General features: G+C 50.0%; 1 protein-coding gene and 1 non-coding gene across 10 annotated transcripts; one reads left to right on the forward strand and one right to left on the reverse strand.

Annotated features, from left to right (window-relative positions):
* The first annotated feature begins 3,403 nt into the window (after positions 1–3,403).
* LOC146355244 (uncharacterized) lies at positions 3,404–21,477 on the forward strand. Of its 9 annotated transcripts, XM_084830392.1 has the most exons (7): positions 3,511–3,625; positions 8,886–8,916; positions 9,884–9,997; positions 10,102–10,190; positions 12,984–13,055; positions 14,857–14,970; positions 18,161–21,471. In XM_084830392.1, exons 5-7 carry the CDS (start codon positions 12,992–12,994, stop codon positions 20,446–20,448), a joined length of 2,466 nt encoding a protein of 821 aa, XP_084686518.1. In that variant the 5' UTR covers positions 3,511–3,625; positions 8,886–8,916; positions 9,884–9,997; positions 10,102–10,190; positions 12,984–12,991; the 3' UTR covers positions 20,449–21,471. The 9 variants fall into 9 exon arrangements, with proteins under 9 accessions (XP_084686521.1, XP_084686516.1, XP_084686514.1 ...); XM_084830395.1 differs by lacking the exon at positions 10,102–10,190 and having other exon boundaries at positions 3,404–3,625; positions 14,854–14,970; XM_084830390.1 differs by lacking the exon at positions 10,102–10,190 and having other exon boundaries at positions 3,438–3,625; positions 12,987–13,055; positions 18,161–21,477.
* On the reverse strand, positions 11,148–11,235 carry TRNAY-GUA (transfer RNA tyrosine (anticodon GUA)). The gene is given in 2 exon segments: positions 11,148–11,183; positions 11,199–11,235. It is a non-coding gene; the product is annotated as a tRNA-Tyr (tRNA).
* Positions 21,478–22,359: the final 882 nt, after the last annotated feature.

A 22,359-nucleotide genomic window follows, 5' to 3' on the forward strand; every position in this document is an offset into this window, starting at 1 on the left:
CCCGGAGTGTGCTCAAGTCCATATTCATCGCATCGGTGATGCTATCTAGCCATCTCATCCTCTGCCGTCCCCTTCTCCTTTTGCCTTCAGTCTTTCCCAGCACCAGGGTCTTTTCCAGAGAGTTTTCTCTTCACATTAGGTGGCCAAAATATTTCAGCTTCAGCTTCAGTATCTGTCCTTCCAATGAGCACTCAGGGTTGATTTCCTTTAGGATGGACTGATTTGACCTCCTTGCAGTCCGGGGGACTCATAAGAGTCTTCTCCAGCACCACAGTTCGAAAGCATAAATTCTTCAGCGCTCAGCCTTCCTTATAGTCCAGCTCTCACAGCCATACGTTGCTACTGGGAAAACCATAGCTTTGATTTTACGAACCTTTGTCGGCAAGGTGATGTCTCTGCTTCTTACTATGCTGTCTAGGTTTGCCATAGCTTTCCTCCCAAGGAGCAAGCGTCTTTTAATTTCATGGCTACAGTCACTGTCTGCGGTGATCTTGGAGCCCAAGAAAATCAAATCTGTCACTGCTTCCATTTCTTCCCCTTCCATATGCCAGGAAGTGATGGAGCCAGATGCCATGATTTTAGTTTTTTTAATGTTGAGTTTCAAACCAGCTTTTGCACTCTCCACTTTCACCCTCAACAAGAGACTCTTTAGATCCTCTTCGCTGACTCATGTGGTACTCATGTGTTTTTGTGTATTGACCTTTTTGGGGGTTTAACATCATCTTAGGGGAAGAGCTGATGGTTCTTGACTCTGTTGATAATAGTGTTACGGTTTAGGCCTTGTTTGCTATGTGGCTTAGATGGAAGCCTCCATCTAGATGGAAGCCTCCATTAATTGTTTTTCTTCTCTTTTTTTCCATTTTCCATATCTACAGTGTCTACTACTACAGACTTTCATGGCTTACTTGGCACAGAATGTACTTTCAATTTAAATTTGGCTCTTGTTGGGTAAGACACGTGCACACAAAACTCTGTGACGGAGACACATCACATGGTGCCTTGCATCTGTGAATGAGCTATTACAATTTAATCTCAACAAAAGGCGCATATGACATGATGTAAAACTCAAAATATTTTTCAGAGGAGACAATTCACACACTGAACTGGGGCTCATTCAACTGTCGAATGAGAAAGTGGTTGTACATGCACGTGTGAAATAACCCTTAATGGAAGGACTTCCTGATCGGCATTTCAAAGAAAAGTGTGGTTTGTGTACTCCATACAGAGGTGGTGTTGTTATAACTGGCATGCCTTAGATTCCATAAAGCTGTGGTCTCTCTCTCTCTCTCATACACACATACACTGAAATAATGGTGCATTTTCTTAACACAATTATGACGCGTAACCAATAAGTTACAGCTGCGTCTTTATTGCACAATAAACGAATTGGCTAGAAAAGCTCCGGAAGCTCTGCTTGATGGCATAGCAAGGGATCCTTCGTCCTCCCAAACAAGGCGTTGTCGTCATTGCGGCGCCTCGCTGATCTGTGAACACCCAGAGCCATCTAGTGGCTTAAGTGCAGAACTGCAACAGCACACACAGCTGCTCTCTAGGGTTGTCGGATTTCATCTGGTGAGGGACAGAGCTTCAAGCACAGTTGCCACCTGTCCACTTTCCACTGGACAATGTGGGGATTAAAGATCCAGATGTTTAAAATCCAGGAATGGAGTAGATTGGTCAAGACAGTGTTTTCTTCTCTCCAAACCCGACCCAGCAGTGGCGTAGTGGAGCCAGGGCTAACAGGGATGCCGCGCCGGCACTTTTTTATTAGCAGGGACGCTGATGCCATCTGCCACCCCACTTCCCTGCTCCCTCTGAGCTTATCTATAGTCCTCACAGTAGCTGGGGGCTGAGAGGGGGGATGACTTTTCCCAGCAACAAGAGCATTGTTCCCTGTTGGAATGGAAAGTGTTGGCTTGCTCTTGAATGGGCGGTTAAGACCCATTAGATTTATGGAAGACTTGCTTGGGTGGAGATGAAAACTACTAGAACTGGTTTGTTCATATGGCTGCCTGGATTCTTGGACTCTCCTCGAGGGGGTGTCTATGGGATTGTCATGATGAGCATTTCCAAATTTACCACTAGACCGTTGCTTCTGTCAACACTTGAATCACCGGCAGCTTCTCCGTGCTGCTTGGGACCCTAGAGGAGGTGATGCAGTTGGCTGGGGAAGAAGGAAGGAGATTGGTTAGGGTGGTGTTTTAGTTACTTACTACATTTATATCCTGTCTTTCCTCCAAGGAGCTCAAGTTTCATCCCCCATCCATTGCATTCTCACAACAATCCCGTGAGGTAGGTGGGGCCAAGAAAGGGTGTCTGGCTTTGTGGCCAGGTGAGTATCTGCACCCAGGTCTTTAGCCACTACCCCAGGGATAGGCAACCTGGTGCCCCCTGGATGTTGTTGGACCCCAACTCCCATCAGCCCCAGCCAGCATAGCCAATGGCCAAGGATCTTGTGATATCCAACAACATCTGGAGGGCACCAGGTTGGCTATCCCTGCATGAAACCACCCTGGCTCTCAAAATCAGATGTGTCAGAAGTGGGATTTGAACCCATGCCTCCGTTCGGAGACCAGAACACCCAGAGCAGGGAAGGCTGATGCCTCAGACTCCTCGGCCATCCTGACACTCTCTCTGCCCCCTTTCTGCTGTCACCTAAGACTTGCAGTTGTGCTGCTGTGCTTGGGAGCCTGGGTCTGTGACCAGACTGGGGAGAAAGAGAGGAGGAAGAGGAGAACTACATCCAGCGGAGGCTGGTGGCTCCGATTTCAGTGGGGCAGCGGCTCCGTCCTGGGTTTCCGTCAGAACCAGCCGGAGCTCTAAAGAGGCTATCCGGGGTGCTGAACCTATTTTGGGGATTGGGTTCAGGACCGTGGATAGCTCCTTTGGAGTTTTGGCTGGCTCTGACGGAAACCCAGGATGGAGTCACTGCCCCCCCACCCCGAAATCAGAGCCACCGGCCTCCCCTGGCTACACTTGAGCACAGCAGCGGTTAGGGTGTTGGCCTGCGAGATACTTGCGGGAGATCTGGGTCCTAGTCCCCACTCGGCCATGACGCTCACTGGGTGACTTTGGGCCAGTCACTGGCTCTCAATCTCCCCTACCTCGCAGGGTTGTTGTGAGGGGAAAATGGAGAGGAGGACCGCCTCGGGTTCCTTTAGAAGCAGTAATCAACAACAACAACAACAACAACAACTGTGGGTACTGGATTTTTTTTCTCACGGACGAGCATGGCTCTTTGCTTCCTGTTGCTGCTGCTGGGAAAAGACAGGGCGTCGGGCCGCGTTGCTGGCCCGTCTCCCGCCAGCTGCTCAGGGATGCCCGTCTGCCTCGGCCGCCCATCCCTCGGCCGCCCGCGCCGGGCCCACAGAGGAGGCTCCGTCCTTGGCAGCCACCAGAGGGCTCTGGGCATCGCTCCGGAAACAGAAGAGCGGCGCCGCGCGCCTTCTCGCGGCTCCGCGCTTCCTCCGCTGGGCGCGTCGCGCGTCGCGCTTCCTGGGTGACTCGGATGCAGCTGCGGGGCGGACTGGGCCAGACCGGCCGCCGCCGCCCCCGCCGCCGCCCCTGCCGGGACCCATGCCAGCCTGCGGGGACCGTTCCTGCGGACCAGCCTCGCCCAGCCAAGGTGGGGAGGGCCTGTCCCGGCTTGCGGCCGGCCTTCCCGGGGGGTTCGGCATCTGGAAGGTCCTGCTGGGGGATGCCGGGAGATGCGAAGGCAGGGGCTGCGGGGAGCGGGAGGGCTGGGCAGGTGGGTCTGGAAATGCGTGGCCAGGTGTCCTCTTTTAGAGAGGACCAGCCCCTGTTTCAAGGGCTGCCCTGGCCAAGCCCGGCTTAAAGATAAAGAACCATCAGAACTGTGGCCCATCAGCGGTTAGCACCTGGACTGCAGACTTAACAGGCAGGGACACAGGTCACCTGTTCACAGTCTTCCACACTATGGTGAGATGGAGTGCATGCCTATTTAAATTATAACCATTATTTCTCAGTTTGCATCCATCTATCTTTCTGTATGCACATGGAAATTTTACGCAAATCTGGATCCTCTTTCATTGTCTTCTTTTGGTGATGCAGTTCCCCTTTGGGGGCAGTTCATAAGTTACCTTTACTCCACAACTCACTTTAGACCTGCAGCCTGTACAGCCTCCCCCCCCGGGGGGGGGGCACACTCAGGAGCATTGCTTAGCAAAAAATGTGGTAAAAGAATTTCCGGGTGTAATCAGGATTCTAAGCCTTGGTTGTGAGTACGGGCCGATGGACTAGTATTTAATCTGCCTTATCTAACTGGCGGAACAGAGGGGTATGCTTTTATTCGTTTATTTTAAATTATTATTTCTTAATATATATATACACTGCCTTTAAATTTATGGATAAGACACACACACACACACGTATATATATATATATGGATCTTGGGATTGTATCTGTCATAAGCTGGACATGAGTCAGCAGTGTGATATAGCTGCAAAAAAGGCAAATGTGATTTTAGGGTGCACTAATAAAAGCGTTGGTGCTGGAGAAGACTCTTACGAGTCCCCTGGACTGCAAGGAGGTCAAATCAGTCCATCCTAAAGGAATCAACCCTGAGTGCTCATTGGAAGGACAGATACTGAAGCTGAAGCTCAAATATTTTGGCCACCTAATGTGAAGAGAAAACTCCCTGGAAAAGACCCTGATGCTGGGAAAGACTGAAGGCAAAAGGAGAAGGGGACGGCAGAGGATGAGATGGCTAGATAGCATCATCAATGCAATGAATATGAATTTGAGCACACTCTGGGAGAGAGTGCAGGACAGGAAGGCCTGGCGTGGTATGGTCCATGGGGTCACGAAGAGTTGGACACGACTTAATGACTGAACAACAACAAAATAAAAGCGTAGTTTCCAAGTCATGGGAAATAATAGTTCCAACTTATTCTGTGCTTGTCAGACCTTATTTGGAGTAGCGTGTTCAGTTCTGGATGCCACACTTAAAGAAGGATAAAGGCCCGGGGCCTAAATCCAGCCCTCCAGGCATTCCAGTTTGGCCCTGTGGGGTTCCCCACAAAGCCACGCCCCTTCTTCTGGCCCACCCTTTTTCTCCCACCCACCGATCATTTGGTGGGTTTCCAGCTTTTGTGCAGTTTTTTTCCCCATTCTGAAAAAGGGTTTGTTTGTTTTTTTAATGTTGGAATGCCTCTCCTAAGGCTTGTTACTGGTAGTGAGAGCTTTAAGCTAAAACAGGGATTTGTGGGGCTCGGCCCTGCCCACCACAGGAATGTGGCCCCTGAGAGCTTCCTTGAAGTGGAACTTGGCCCTCAGGTTGAAAGAGTTTCTGCACCCCTGATATAGACAAGTTGGAACAGGTTCAGAGGTGGGCAGCGAAGATGGTCAGCGACATGAAAAATAAGTCCTATGAGGAAAGGTTGAAGGAACTGGGTATGTTTACCTTGAGGAAGAAAAGACTGAGTGGGGACATGATAGTGCTCTTCAAATACCTGAAGGGCAAATACGCAGAAGAGGGTAAAGACTTGTTTTCTGCTGCCTCGGACTCAACGGAATGGGCGTAAGTTACAGGAGGGTAGATTTCAGCTGAACAGTAGGAGAAACGTATGGGTAAGAGCAGTCATACAATGGAATCGGTCAGCTCTCCCTCACTAGAGCTCTTCAAGCAAAGGCTGGGCAGGCATCTGTTGGGATACTCTAGCTGGAATAGGGCAAAATTCAGGGGCTGAGCTGCTCTCAGGGGGAGCCTTCAGATGCTGCACTTGAGAATTGGGGATTTTGGCTTCTCAAGGCAAAAGTGCTCACATGGGGAAAAATGGGGTTGTAGCAATAACTCTGCTGCAGATTACTGGGGTGGGGTGAAATTGGGGTGGGGGAAGCTCTCAGGGGGAGCCTTTAGACGCTGCACTCAAGAACCCAGGATTTTAGCTTCTTCTGGGAAAGCTGCACACATGGGGAAAATTAGTTGCTCTCTGTTCATAATAATGTAGTAGCAAGGGGGAGCCTGGACATGGGGGGAAACAAGCCTCTCTCACTGGTTGAGCAGCCCCTGCCAAACTGATGACGTTCAATTCTACTGCCCCCACCCAGAAGTATGTTCCTATCAAGCGCTGTGTGACCCATGAAAACCAGATTTTAAAAGTACCTGATGCAAAGCCGATTCCATGAAAATCCAGGCAATACTCGAATGCGCTTCTCTTCCTTTGCCTCTTCTCCCCCGCCCCCCACCCAGTAGTTTTTAAAAAATGGACGTTTGCCATCCTTTCAAAGCATACTTATGGGCACAGGGGAGATTAATCAGCTCACCATTGCAATGATGGCTGTGTTATCACCCAGCAATGTTTGTGAAAAGCAGCTGTTAAAGTAATCATCACTGTCTGTACTTTTTGCATTTCAGTGCCCTCTGACCGCAGGGCTTACATCTCCCTCTCCCTTCCCATCCCCAGCATGTGTATATAGATCTGCCAATTTGAAGGTAACACTTCATGCATCTGATGAAGTAGAATAGACAGTGCCCATGAAAGCTTACTCCGGAATATATTTGTTAGTCTTTCAGGTGCAATAAGACTCTTTGTTATTTTTGCTGTCACAGACTAACACAGCTACCCTTCTGGTGATCTATGGAACAAGTATGGAACTAGGAGATTGATAACTACCCCAGGTTAACTAATATAGAGTACAGAGGTAATTATTCCAGGTTAATTACTGTACAGCAGAAGCATATGCTTTTGTGTATGCAGTGACAGGTCTATGCAGCCCTATCTTAAGCATGTTTACTCCAAAGCACATTAACTTATATTCACAGGGCTTGCTGACAGGGAAGTGTGCATAGCAGTGGTGCACAACCTTTTCAGTCCCAGGGACCCCTTCTGATGTTGGTTTGAGGGTTGGGGGCTGCACTGCACACACACACATATACACACGTATATTCAGGTATGCACCTGTGCACACATACGGATATACACATATGCTGGATTGAAAGCCAGCATGGTGTAGTGGTGAGAGTGCTGGATGGGAGCTGGGAGATCCAGGTTCTAGTCCCCACTTGGCCATGGAAGCTCACTGGGTGACTCTGGGCCAGTCATAGACTCTCAGCCCAGCCTACCTCACAGGGTTGTTGTTGTGAGGATAAAATGGAGAGGAGGAGGATAATGTAAGCCACCTTGGGTTCCTTGCAAGAGGAAAAAAGGTGGGGTTATAAATGCCATCAATCAATCAATATGCACACAGCCTAGCAATCCTGATAGGGATGGCTCTTTCCTCACTGCTGGCTGTGGTGGGAAAGGAGCAACCTGTATAAGGATCTCTGGGCAGGGGATGGAGAGTACAGGCAATGGGGGAATGTAGTATGGGTGGGGTTAGAGCAACCTTGGGGGACTGCAGCAAAGGCCTTGGAGGACTGTAGGTTGTGCACGCCGGTGCATAGGACTGCAGTCTAAAAGTGCAATCCTACCCATGACTACTTAGAAGTAAATTATGATTATTATTAATTTCATTTCTATACCCCCAGTAGCTGAAGACCTCTGGGCGGTTCAGAAAAAATACACATCATAATGTGTATGATGTGTAGAAGAGCCAGTGTGGTGTAGCGGCGAGAGTGTTGGACTGGGAGCCGGGAGATCTGGGTTCTAGTCCCCACTAGGTCATGGAAGCTCACTGGGTGACTTTGGGCCAGTCACAGGCTCTCAGCCCAACCCACCTCACAGGGTTATTGCTGTGAGGATAAAATGGAGAGGAGGAGGAGGAGGAGAATGTAAGCCGCCTTGGGTTCCTTGCAAGAGGAAAAAAGGCGGGGTATAAATGCAATAAATAAATAATAAATAATACAAGATAATAAAAACATAATATAAAATCTCTAACATACAAAATATAAAACAACTTAAACAGCTAAAAGGTTTCCGATAAGATATTGGACCTGATAGAAACGACTGACATAAATGCCCCGTCATGTGCCCTCCAATGCCTGGGAGGAGAGGGCAGTCTTAAGCCGGCACCGAAAAGGTGACTAGTGTTGTTGCCAGGCGGACCTCGGCGGGGAGAGCAGTCCATTATCGGGAGCCAGTTCAATGGGACTCCCAGGTTAGTGTGTATAAGATTGCTGCCTACGTTCCCCCAAACCACCTCTGATGTGATGTGAAATGTCACATGTTGGAATAATAAAAAAAGAACCCCTTGAGATTAGGAGCAAAGATTATATGTGTAGAAGTTAGGTGCAGAAACCTCAGTACTAGGTTAGCGCTGGGTGCAGGAATCTCAGCTTTGACATACCATTTCAGTAGCCCTAAGTAAGGCTACGAAGACGTGTGCGAGAGGCCAGCTGGTTCTGGAGCAGTGCTTACTTTCTAAATGCAGAGCCTTCTGGCCTGCCGGACCGTGAAACCCTTCCCCTAGTCCTAGAGAAGTGGGAGATGGGCTGGGCTTTCTTGGTGGGGGTGGGGTGGGGGAGTACTCTGCATAGGACTGTGCCTTGGTACCAGAAACGAGTTCTAGACTTGAGCCCTGACTAATATTAAGCCCTGCTGTGCAGGCAACATCAGGTGAGCCCTAGTCATTCCAAGGCTAGCTCCAAGGATCTGGAGTCCTGTTTGTCTTACATAAATCTAGCAGAGAGAATCACAGTTGGGGATGGTGATGATGATACTATTATTGACATCATGATCATCCATCAGTGTGCTTGGTGCTTTACAAAGAGAGCTGCCTGCCCCAAGGAGCATTCAATTAAAATTTGACCAAGCGGAGACAGCAGAGGGAGATGAAGGCAGAGGAACAATATGCATTTAGACTTAGTGATAGTAGGAGATTAAGATGTAGTCTCTACTACAGTCTCCCTAATTCTATGTGTTTCAGTCCAGATAGGTTGCAGACTAATCTCTCCCTCTCCCTCTCCCTCTCTGTTTCTCCACCAGGTACCACAAAGAGCCACTCTCTGTTACTCAGGTAAGTAGTGCTGGTTGATGATTCAGGCAGGTGCAACTAATACATTGGTTACAGTAGTGCAGCCTTCCTCAACCCTCCTCTTCCATCCAGATGTGTCAGACCACAACTCCTATCATCCCCAGCTAACACAACCACTTGGTGAGATTCCTGCATTGAGCAGGGGGTTGGACTCGATGGTCTTATAGGCCCCTTCCAACTCTACTATTCTATGATTCTGTGAGGCCAACGCGTTCGTAGTCGGACACATCTGGAGGGTGCTGGGTTGGAAAAGGCTGTTGTAATGTCTCCAGTACACTGGCTACTGAAGATGTTCATTCAGACGAGTCCCCGCCTGTAAGGTGCTTTAGGCTGCAATCCTATACACACTGACCTGGGAGCAAGTCCTATTGAAATCAGTGGGTTTTATTTCTGAGTAGACACATATAGGATTGCGCTGTTAGTTGTTTTTTCTGACTTGCAATCAAAGAAACCCTGAATTTTGCCCCACCCCCCCCCGTTTCCTATTGGTACAGTGGGAGAGTTTAAGCCTTGTTAATTATTTGTGTATAGGGAAAGAGCTAAGGCCCTCATCAATAACTTGATTTCCTGGAGTGCTACTTTAAAAATAGAGTTAGCGGAAAAGGGTCAAGACCCCGAGTGTCACCTTTTAGAGTGCCCTCCTGGTGAGTCCTGTTGTCTCAGGTGCTAACCCTTTCACACTTTTGCTTTGGCAACATCTTTTTGACTTAAAACACACGCGCGCCTAAATCTTGAAAATTTTGAGGCAATCGTGTCAAATATTTGTCTGATTTAGTTCTTTTTGTATTCTGTTCTCTAAAACCCTCTAAATCTAACACAGTTCCCACGTGGGCTTGTTGTACATACACATGTGGTTAGAATCAGGAAAAGATAAATTTCAAATTTTGCGAGCCAGTTAAGGAAGATGAGTTCCAGGGGTAATTTGACAGATAGACACCTGTTGTTTCAGATGCCAGAGGCCTCCAAGGTCGAAGGTGCATTCCATGCGAGACCAGGGGCTCCTACTGGGGAGACCTTCACTGGAGTATCATGCAGGAGAATTACGAGACACTAATCTCTTTGGGTAAGGATTCATCTCTCCCAGGGTGCGGGGGAGGTGTTAACGTAAGAACAGCCTTCTTGGATCAAATCAAAGAACTATTGATCCCAGTACTCTGTCCTCAACAGGTGCCAGCCATATGCCTCAGGGAAGCTCTCAAGCAGGGAGGAAGGAAGCGGCCTTCCTTTTTTTGCTCCCATCATCTAGTTCTCAGAAGGTATACTGCCTTTGATCATGGAGGTTCCATTTTGCTTTCATGATTTATAATTGCTGACAGACCTGACCCCCCCCCCCCCGTACTTATCTAACTTTCTGATTTTCTGGTAAGCCATGGTACAGACTGCTGTCTCTGTCAGGAGGAGTGCTGACAACCAACGATCAAGTGATAATATATCAGGATGTGCTTGTAACCACTTGGTATTGTCCTGCCGAAGTGGATTGACTGGCCTACCCTCTGCTGATTCTTCAGGTTTCTGTTCAGGTAGAGAAATAAGCAAAGATGCCCCTCAGCCTTTGACAACAGGGCTGGTGTCAATGGTAGTCATGGTTGGGCAGCTGCCAAGGGCCCACACCCCAGCAGGGGCCCAGGGACAAGAGCCCCCTTTTCTTGCTCCTCCTCTTCTCCATGGAAACCTGCTTGTTAATCTGCCTCTCACTCTGGCCGAGACAACAGTGGTGGTGAGAAGGAGGGGCAGCAGAGGCGGCTGCCTACTTGCCCTCTGGCTCTCTGCATATCAACCCTAATCCGGGGGCCTTTGGGAGGAACGGAGGGTCTTTGGATCCGGCAGAACACCCCGGGGCTGTCCAAGGGAATTAGGACTGCACTATAAAATATGTAATTTATTTTCGTGGATAGGATTTGAGCCTTAATTATACTAAAAAATCCTCCTGGCAGCTTTTGGAAGGGGAGAGGCATAAATGAGAAAATACTGACCTTTGGGTACAATCCAGAAAAAGGCTGAGCATGTTTAAGGCCTGTTGACTTCTGTGGCTGTAACCCAAAGAAGCTATATGGTCAGACTAAAAAGCACCTTTGTACTATTTATGGATGGGAATTAGGCTGGAATGCAGATGTTCACATTATAGGCCAGTTGGACCACAAACTAACTGCAGTGCCTCACATGTGAAGGCGCCCTGTGTGATTTGTTCGTAAGTCTGGCAAGAAAAACACGTGTCCTTCGAGCCGGAATTGAACCAGCGACCTAAGGATGACGTTGATAGCTGTCTACAGTCCTCCGCTCTACCAGCTGAGCTATCAAAGGGACATGCCTCGAGTGCTGTGGTGCTCCTTTTAGGTTTGGGTGTGGCACCTACCAGCTGTGGAACTGGATTTTCAGCTGCAGCTTTTCACTTGAGCCTGTCTGCTCTCCCACCTCCTGGCCAGCAAACCTAAGAGCTAATTGGGGGTAGGTGAGTAGTGGGGGTATCAGAGCACTCATGAACACGCATGTGAATAGGAACATAAGAAGAGCCCTGCTGGATCAGAACAAGGTCCATCTGGTCCAGCATTCTGTTCACACAGTGGCCAACTGGCTGCCCACGGGAAACCCATGAGCAGGACATGAGTGCCACAGCACCCTCCCGCCCATGTTCCCCAGCAACTGGTGTACATAGGCACGCTGCCTGTGATTACTGGAGGGAGTATAGAGCCATCAGGACTAGTAGCCATGGACAGCCTTCTCCTCCAGGAATCTGCCTAACCCCCCTTTAAAGCCATCCAAATGGCGGCCATCACTGCATCTTGAGGTAGCAAATGCCATAGTTTAACTATGCACTGTGTGAAGAAGCCTTTCCTTTTATCTGTCCTGAATCTCCCACTAACCAGCGTTGTGGGATGACCCCGGGTTCTAATACGATGAGAGAGTGATCTGGCAGACACTGGGTTGGATTCCAATGTACTGATACTAAGAATAGACCCATCGAAATCAGTGGGACCTGGTTAGTCATGACTAACATCAGTCCCATTGAGTTCAGTGGGCCTACTCTAAGTATCTTTAAGTTTGAATCCAAGCCTTTATATGCATTGTCTTTCAAAATGTCCCTCATGAAAGGCTCCCCGGGAAAGCACAGCAGCTCTGGGCTAAGAGGGCAGGGCCGTTGATAGATTAGCAACTAGGTTTTGTTTTTCAAAAAACAAAAAGGATATGAATAAACTGTGTTTTTGTTTTTGTTTTAACCCTGGAGGGAAATCAACAGTGGGGTCTCTTAAAAACTTGTTGCTGACCACAGAAGACTGCATTTGCTGTTCAGCACCCTTTGGGCTTTTTGCTTTTAAAATATAGTCTGGTTTAGTCTTTGGCACATTTGGGAATTTGAGAAACTGCTGTGGGAACCACTACAAAATGGCTCCCGTGGAGGATGTGGGTGTCACAGAATGGCTGCCCTGCGGGCCTGGCTAGTCAACAGGTAGTGGTGGTGGAGGGAGAGAAATAGCGAGGCTAGAGGCTGGGACAGAGCGGGAGCGGTAGTGGTAGCGGGGGGGGGGGGGTGGAGAATGGAAATGCTTCCTGGCCCTCCCAATCATCTTCCAACTACACAGACCTTTACCCTTTTCTCTCTCTCTCTCCCCACTCCCAGCCTCTAGCCTCACTATTTCTCTCCCCGAACCCCTTTCCTTGCGATTTCCCTCCCTTCCTCGTTCCTAACCTTCTTCTTTCTTTCCCTTCCTAGCCTCGCTCTTTCTCTCTCCTCTACCCCTTTGCCTTGCTTTCTCTTCCTGCTCACTGAACAGCTGATCTGCGGCAGGTTCAAGACCAGGAAGGAGAACAGGAGGCCTAACGGTTTTCAAGTTTGCATGAAAAATGTTTTTTTTGAAGGGGCAGAGAATGAAGAGCTGTGTGGGTGCTGTTGAAGGCGCCCACAGGCGCTGCATTGGGGACCCCTCCATGCGGGCATATTGGTGCCCAAGGGCACCACATTGAAGCCAGCGGTGTCAAAATGCCCTAAGCCAAATAAGCCAGCCAGCCCCGCCTTGTGTCCTAATGGTGTCCTCTCAATGCTTTCTTGTTAGCAGAAGAGATGGCCATCAGCTTGCCTCGGATCTCTGCGCTGGCTGAGTCCCATCGAAGAGGGCTGGCATCAGGTCAGTCACCTGCGCAACTCTTCACCCAAAACAAAAGGAAAGAGAAAATGAGATTCTGCACTTCCTTGACCCATTTGGTGCGACCAAGAAACCCACTCGGAATGAATTCTGCAAACTGGGCATCCAGGCATGCAGATTGTACATCTTTTGCATAATATACATTTCCCAAGTGTTTGGAGTATTTGGGCAGAAGCAGAAATAAGAAAGGGTATGGAGGTTGGAGACAGCTTGGTGATGCAGGCAATTATTGTATTTTATTATTTATTTTTATTTTACAAATTAAATCAGTTTTTGGTTTTCCTAATTTTGTAATTAAAACAGAGAACCCCAGTGGGCAAGAAAGCCCACTTGACTGAAATATGATGACCTTCCACTTTCTGTTCCCAGGAACAACATTCATCAGTGAAACATTCCAGGCTAAAAGATTCTTTAAGGCTGCAATCTTATACTCACTTATTTAAGAAAATAAGAAGAGCCCTGCTGGATCAGACCAAAGGCTTTTCTAGTCTACCATCCTGTTTTCTACAGTGCTGAACAAGATGCTCACAAGCAGGATATGAGTGCAACAGCACCTCCTGCTCATGTGCCCCAGCAACTGGTATACAGGAGCATCCTGGAGGACGCATAGCACCTATCATGGCTAGTAGCCATTGATAGCCCTTATCACCCATGAATTTGTCCAATCCCCCTTTAAAGCAGTCTAAGTTGGCCCCTGTCAACTAGGGCTAGGGTAGGGATTGGGCTTCATACTTCTGTAGAAGCGCTCGAAGGAGCTGTGGGAACTGATTCGGAGTCCGACAGGGAGGAGGGGGAAGGGGCTGTTGAGCTGCTAAGGTCGCAGGAGATTGGTGAGAGTAACAGTTAACAGAGAGGAGTTTGTTTAGATGCAGGCTAATCAGTTGGATATCAGCCAGTCAGGGCCTTCTCTGCTTGTGGGAATGCAAGGTCTTAACAAGGAGGAGTTAGGAGGAAGGCATCTATGCATCAGATGTCAGCTTAGGTGGGAGGAGCAACTCAGACGTGAGGTGTTTAAAAGGCTGGCAGCCTGGAAGAGTTCTCTTTGGGAAGATCTAGTTAGAGGGCAGGACTTAGAGAGCCACTTAAGTTGCAAAAAGAGGGCTGGCGGCAGTTTGGTTTCAACTTTTTACTATAGTGCGTTGGCTAAAGATAGCTATCTGTAGTCTAACTGGTATTGTATTGGGCAAAGCTGACCAGAGAACATAGATCCCTGTTCCTATTTGTCGATTTTGATTGTAACTTGAAGCATTGTTGATTTGGCTGTGGCTTGCATAATAAAAACAATGGACTGTAAAATCATTCATTAGGTGACTATAAAAGAGACCAGGTAGGAAACTCATGGTTTAACTCCATGAGCTGTGACCCCAGTGGGGCTGACTTCTGAATGGATGTGTATAGCGGGAGTGCAGAATCTCAGACCCAGGGACCAAATCTGTCCCTCTTGATGTCCAAATCCAGCCCTCTAGGGTTCCACAGATGGCCACGCCCCCTTTTGAAATTCCTCTCACAAGGCTCAGTTACTGGCAATAAATGCTTTAAGCGAAATATGCTGGTACTTTGACCCTGCCCCTTTTGCCTTCGGCCAAGCCCACCAGTGGGATGCAGCCCCCGAGAGCTTCTCAGAAATGGAATCTGGCCCTTGGTTCAGAGGTTCAACACCTTGGTGTATAGGATGGCACAGTGTCAACTGAGTAAACAGCACACAGGAAGGTACCACATTAGGGAGAGGGACCAGGTGCTGTTCATGGTGCTAAAGCTCTATCTTTTTTGTTTTGATCAGCAGGATTTCCACTTTCCAAACCTGATCTGCTCTCTTGGATGGACCGAGGAGAGGACCCATGGGTGCCAGACCTTCAGGACTCTGAAGGAAGGGAGATGCCAACGGATACAGGCCCAAGTGAGTTACAATTAAAATATAACAACAACAGAACTTAAGGGCCTATTAATCTCCTATTTCCCTATCTGGTGGTAGGTTCAGGTGAGGAAGACCTGAGCGATGGAATGCAACAGTAGTATAGTAGTAGGTTCAGGCCCTTTCAGTCGCTTACAGCCATTGAGGGCTGGTTCATGCCTGTATTCTTATTACTCGATAATCACAGTGGCGACCAAACAGTTACTTGCATGTGTGAATTTATTTATTTATGAATGAATGAATGAATGAATGAATGAGATTTCTCAGCCACCTTTTAGGGCCGTGCCTTTGCAAGGTGCCTTCCAATATGTAAAACACAGTACATCGCTGAAGTCAGAAATATATCCAAATTTCATTAAAAAAAAATCAGAAGACACCATGGAAACAATGATAATGTCAGACAACAATAAAATCATCAGTAACAATAACAGCATAATAACCTGTAAACTAATTAACAGTATTTTCAAGTGATGTAAAACCAAATTAACACAGCAGTGCCCGATGTCTGTCTAAGACAGGGATGGGATACACACAGGCCACAGGCTAGATTTAGCCAACAAGGCCTCCCCATCCGGTCCCTCCCCAAAGCCCCTCCCCTCAGAAAAAGGTGCTCCAGTCTGGTGATGGAGGAAAAGATTGGCTCTCTTCCTCCATGACCAGAACACTCTGTTTTCTCTCTGTGCATCACCCCCAGCTAGGGTGGCCAGATGCAAAAGAGCACAGGTGCTTTTCTGTGCTTTTAATAACTCTGTAGAAGAGGAAATTTCAGCAGGTGTGGCTTGTCATGCTCTTAAAGGTTCAGGAGCCCTGTCCCTGTTTTCACTTGGCCAGTCAGCTGCCCATTATCCAGGGCTGGGCAATCCTATACATGTCTACTCAAATATAAGCCCCATTGGGTTGAATAGGACTTACTCCCAGGTAAGTGTCATAGGATGGCAGCCTAAGATGGCAATCCTATCGGGCTTACCTTTGAGGAGACATGCCTAGGATTGCCCTGTATGTGATGTCTGTTGTAGACCCAGAGATTCCTAGAGTTGAAAGGGACATTTATGGGCAAGGCAGTACGTACGCTGAACCTAAGAAATCAACTAAAAATTCAAGACCAAGGGAACCTGCATCCTGTGACTTGCATCACTTATTCAAAGGAAGCTGATTTACATAGATTGAAACGAAACAAGCCAATCCTTCTGCTTCCGCAATGGGAGGGGCTTTGCCCCAGTTGGGGAGCCCACATCTTGCGCCCAGAAGTTTCCAGGTTCAGACCCACCATCTTCATTTAACTGGAGAGGGATGAAGGCTGCAATCCTATACATGTTTAGACAGAAAAAGGTCTTACAGCACTCAGCATTCTCCAGTCAACATGGTTGGCTGCGGGGCGTGCTGGGAGTTGTAGGACTTTTTTTTTCTGTAAATAGGATTGCACAGAACATGCACAGGACTGCGTCCTAAAAGAGTCAAAGCTAGAAGAAGGTATAGTTCCAGTTAGACATCACAGGTAAGCCACACTGCTCCATTTGGACAAATAACAACAACAACAACCCAAAGCAGCAGCAGTGTGTTTTATTCATTTATTCAGAGTACTTTTAAACTGCATAATAACTAAAGTTTCCTGGGCAGTGAACAGTACATTAAAAACATAACATACAAACATTAAAACAAAACAAAAATAAAACAGCCCAGAATAAAACCAAGATAAAACCAGCTGCAAAGAATAAAAGCACTCCAGTACATAAAACCAAATTAAAACCACCAGCAGAATAAAATGCTAAAAGCACAAAAAACAGTTTTTTAAATGCTCAGGGGAATAAAAAGGCCTTCACCTGGTGCCGGAAAGTCCACAACGTAAGCAGCATGCAAACCTCTCTGGGCAGAGCGTTCCATATCATATACGGGGTGCCACCACTGAAAAGGTCCATTGGTAGCCATCTGCCTCACCTTATTTGGCTGGAGCACCTGGAGGAGGGCCTGAGATGTGGATCTTAAAGTCAGGGTAGTAAATACGAGAGGAGCGATTCCTTCAGGTAAGCTGGCCTCAAGCTGTTTAAAGGAGCAATCCTATGGCTGCTAGTCAGCGGCTAGATAGCTATAGGATATGTGGTTTTCCGAGAACTGACCTCGGAGCCCGTGCTCCGAGGTTGGTTCCTGGAGAACCGACCTTTCCCTCCTTCTGCGCTGCTTCTCAGGCAACACGGAACGGCCCCGTACTCCATGCTCGGAAGAGGAGTGCGGAGCGGCCAAGCAGGGCATTCCAGGGGGCTTTCCAGGGCGGGGAGGGCGGAAATGCTGGCACGACACATCCTATGTGTCATCCAGCAGCCTCCTCCCCAGCTCCGCCCTCCCGCGGCTAGACAGCCGAAATAGCTGCTAATGCAGGGCAGGAGAAGCACGGAGGGAATGATCCCCTCCGTGCTTCTCCTGCCCTGCACTGTATAGGCGGTCACCTCCAAATTCGGAGGCGGCTGCCTATCCCCACAGGATTGCACCCTAAGGCTATAAAGTTTAAAACAGCACTTTGAATTAGATTAATAGATTTTAACACTTCACAAAATAATATGCAAGACTTCCTGTGTTTTCCAAATTGTTCCACTCACTAGATGTTCAGTAAAATAAATCAGGGGAAGGGGCGTGGGGGGTGAGATGTTTCAAGGTAAGACAGAAAAGCCCCAAAGTCTACAGTTTTAACAGTCTTAAGACAAAGTACAGGAAAGTGTTATGCAAACTTACAGTGTGATCCTATATGTGTCTGCTTAGCTCCATGAATTCAGTGGGACTTTCTCCCAGGCAAGAAGGTATAGGATGGCAGGCTGAATTAGATTTGCTCCCAATACAGGTGCAACACAGATTTCAAATCGCCCCAAAGGCTGCTGAGACAGGCAAGGAATGGCCATTCTTAGGGTGGCCAGATGCAAAAGCAGTCAGGGGCTCCTGCACTATATCCTGCACTGATAGTTGCCATTCAAGCTCCACCCACTGAAATTTCCTCTTCTAAACAACTATTAAAGGTGCAGGAGCCCCATCCCCGCTGTCGCATCTGGCCATCCTAGCCATTCTCTCCCTGAGGCTGTAAACACCAACAATAAGTAATGAAAGGACAGTAATCAACTTCCAGTTAGTTCATTATGGAAAAGGACATGTCGCAGAAGATGGCTCAAATCTGCATCATTTGTCTCCTCAGATGATGAGCGGACAAGGAAGAATGAGGATATCCCTCCACAAGAAGCTCCCAGCAAGAGGGACCCACTGGTAGAGGGTGCCCTGGAGGGTAATCCAGTTGAGGGAGGGAGGCAGCCAGCTGGGCCACAGCTGAGACCCTCCGCAGCAGGGGCAAAGGAGAAGCCGGGTGAACCCCTCCCACAGGCGACAGGCACTTCCAAGCCCCTTTTGCCCCCTTGGAAAACACCAGCGGGCGACAGAGGCCACCGGTGCGCCGAGTGCGGCAAAAGCTTCAGCCAGAAGTCCAACCTTCTCCGGCACCACAGGCTCCACCTGGACGAGAGGCCCCACAAGTGCGACGGGTGCGAGAAGAGCTTCTCTGAGGCCGAGGCCCTGGCCAAGCACCGCCGGTGCCACGCGGGCGACAAGCCCTACAAGTGCGGGGACTGCGGGAAGAGCTTCAGCTGGACCTCGCACCTGGAGAGGCACCGGCGGATCCACACGGGGGAGAAGCCCTACGCGTGCCAGGAGTGCGGGAAGGCCTTCAGTGTTGGGTCGCACCTGGAGAGGCACCGGCGGATCCACACGGGGGAGAAGCCCTACCAGTGCCAGGAGTGCGGGAAAAGCTTCACCGTCAGCTCCACCCTGGTCCAGCACCAGAGGACGCACGCCAACGACAAGCCCTACCAGTGCCCGGAGTGTGGGAAGGGCTTCAGCCTGGGCGCCAACCTTGCCGCGCACCAGAGGAAACACCTGGGCCAGAAGCCCTACGAGTGCCCTGACTGCGGGAAGAGCTTCAGCTTCACTTCCCACCTGGAGCGGCACCAGAGAATCCACACGGGGGAGAGGCCCTATCAGTGCACGGACTGCGGCAAGAGCTTCAGCCGCAGCTCCCACCTCTACAGGCACCAGAGAATCCACACTGGTGAGAAGCCGCGCCAGTGTGCCGACTGCGGCAAAAGCTTCTACCTAGGCGCGGCTGCCCTCCACCACTCCCAGATGACCCAGGCTGGCGGCAAGGATCCCACAAAATGCACAGAGTGTCGCCGCAAACGGGCTGCCCCTGAGCCCCTGCCGCCGCCCCTCTCGCCACCGCTTTGCCCCGAAAAGCCCTACAAATGTCCCAACTGCGGTAAAGGGTTCGGCCAGAGTTCGTCGCTGGTGAAACACCAGAGAATCCACACGGGGGAACGGCCCTATCAGTGCCCTCAGTGCGGGAAGAAGTTCAGCTGGTGCTCGGCCCTCATCAAGCACAAGAGAATCCACACGGGAGAGAAACCGTATCGGTGTGAGGAGTGCGGCAAGGCCTTCAGTGTCAGCTCCCACCTGGAGCGTCACCAGCGGGTGCACTCGCCCGACAGGCCCCACAAGTGCGCCGAATGCGGGAAGACCTACGGGGAGCTGGCCTCGCTGGTCAAGCACCAGAAATCCCACGCGGCCGAGAGCAAGCGCTACTGCTGCCCCGACTGTGGGAAAAGCTTCAGCTGGAGCTCCCACCTGGAGCGGCACCAGCGGATCCACACGGGGGAGAAGCCGTACGCCTGCGGCGACTGTGGGAAAAGCTTCAGTGTCAGCTCCCACCTGGAGCGGCACCGGCGGATCCACACGGGGGAGAAGCCCTACCGCTGCGGTGAGTGCGGGAAAAGCTTCAGCGTGAGCTCCACTCTCCTGCAGCACCAGCGGACCCACTCCAGCGGGAAGCCGCACAAGTGCAAGGAGTGCGGGAAGCGCTTTGTGGCCGCCGCTCAGCTGCTCACGCACCAGCGGACCCACCAGGGCGAGAAGCCTTACGAGTGCGCTGCCTGCGGCAAGAGCTTTGGCTTCGTCTCCCACCTGGAGAGGCACCATAGGGTCCACACGGGCGAGAAACCGTACCAGTGCCCCGAGTGCGGGAAATGCTTCAGCCGCAGCTCCCACCGCAACCGCCACCAGCGCACCCATGCGGCGGACCGGCCCCCAAAGGGAGGGGCGCGGGGAGGGACAGAAGGGGGGAAAGACAACTCCTCTTCCTCCAACGTCAAGCTCGGCAAGGAGCCGGCCCCTGCTGTTCCGGAACCCCTGATCTCCCTCGTACCACCCTGGTGGAGCGAGGGGGACAGGAACAGCAACCGCCCAGCTGCTTCCATGTGGCCCGAGTTCCCAACTCCCTTCCAAGGCCCCAGCTCCAATGCTGCCCCAGCTGGGGGGCTGCGAGGATGGGGCATGAAGGGCTTCTTGCCTCCAGATACGTGGAGACTGGGGGAAAGCAACTCTGGCTGGGCCTCCAGCCTCACCCAGGAGGGCTGGCCGCAGCCTCCCTCCACATCCTAACGGAGGGACAGACCTCAACTTCCAGAGCCATTGGTGGAGCGGGGGTGGAGTGGGGCGGGGGCAGCCATCTCCTCTTCGCCGTCTCAGCTGATTCAAAGAGCTGATTCAGTCATGCTGAAGGAGATGAAGGCAAAGTTAGAATCCCCCCTCCTCCTGAGGACGGTGTCCAAGTACCAGCAGCTTTTGACGTAGGGTGCGTTCAGTGGTGCAGTCATTCCTGCGTCCCCCACATTCTACGGTGATCTAGTCCCAGTCAGAACGTACCATGTTGCTTTTTCAGGTTGCTTTGAACTGGCTCATCAACCTAGTTTGTTGGGAACAAGTTTAAAGGTTACGGTCAGCTGGGTAAGTGTACAGGCACATTCCTACGGACAACCACTGTTGGTGCGGGCATAATGGGTGGAGTTGAACCTTGATGGGGGAGGCCGTTATTTCCATGTAGGAAGAGGTCCCAGGTATGGTATTTTTTGTTTGGCAACCAAGGACAGTACCAGAAGATGGGCCAAACATCCTCCTGCAGAAGGAGGAGATACTTATCCAGAGTAGCAAAGAAGCACTTATCAACTCTACAGATGGAGAGCCTGTGGTGTCGATTGCGCCCCTCCCTTCTGGCATCTTCTTGCAAGGCAGGGAAGGAGAAGGCAATTGGAAGAAAAGAGGGCGGTTCTCACCTCCATGCTGTCAATCCATGGTGGAGCACCTGATCTGCATGCAGAAGGAACCTGGTTCCATCCCTGGCATCTCGCAGAAGAGTTGGGAAAGACCCCTGCCTAAGTCCCTGGAGTGCCACTGCTTGCCAGGGTACACCACCCTTCTCCAACCTGGGGCCTTCCAGATGTTTTGGACTACAGCCCCCATAATCCCTGACCATTGGCCATGCTAGTTGGGGCTGATGGGAGTTGTGGTCCAACATATCTGGAGTGATCTAGTGTCTTGATTTTGGGATTCTGATCTACTGAGGTCCCAATCAAAGCAGATTTGTGGGTGCCAAACTGAGACAAAGTCATAAATGGATCAGTTTAACTGCTTATTGATGACTCAGATGACACATGGAGGCAGAAATAATATGCAAAGAAAGCTCATGTCCCATCAGGTGATAAAGCAGGCCTTCGTCACAGCTGAATGTACTCTGGGGTCCCCACAGCATACAAGACGTTCCCCTAGGACTGGCAAGTGTTCTCCAGGCTAGTAGCATGCATATTCCCCCTTGGAGAGAGACCAAAGAGCAAAACCAGCCTGCTGGATTTTGTAGGTGTCTCGCCCTAGTTCAGGAGCTGACAAGCTGGCACCCCCCCACCCTTTCAGGAGAAGCGGGGCTTTCCTTCCCACGGAAGTGAAACTTATCTCACAGGATGATGTCATACAGCTGGCCAAAACAGCTTCAAGATGAAGCTGTACATTCCCAGCCTGTGTGAGAGGCCCACTAAAAGCTGCCCATTATACAAGGGGCTTGGTTTGGTTACCTCAGCTCTGCCCTCCCTGTTAGGCTACACAGCTCTCTATACATTTACAGACACCATATAGGAAACTGTGTCAGTTCAAACCTAATTCCTCGCCAATTCTTCCGGTGTCAAAATTCACTACATTTAGGTTGGGGAAGGCTGGAGTAAACAATACTGAGACAAACCAATGCTCTGACTCAGTATGAGGCAGATTTTCTGCTCTATGTTTTATGCCCTTCAACTGCCAACTCCTCACCCAGGGGTGAGCAATGTGGCTCTCCAGATGTTGTGGGACTGCAACTCCCATCAGCTCTAGTCATCATAGTCAGTGGGGGTGATGGGAGTTGCAGTCCAACAACATCTGAAGGACCACATATCCCCCATCCCTGTCTTAATCCTTGCCTTACAACAGAGGTGGGAAACCTTTTTTTACTTGAGGGCTAGATTCCATTTTGAAGTTCTCCGGGGC

Source organism: Heloderma suspectum, chromosome 2 (genome assembly GCF_057233095.1).
Source record: "Heloderma suspectum isolate Gila_16-S chromosome 2, 16-S_ref, whole genome shotgun sequence".
Classification (NCBI taxonomy): Eukaryota; Metazoa; Chordata; class Lepidosauria; order Squamata; family Helodermatidae; genus Heloderma; species Heloderma suspectum.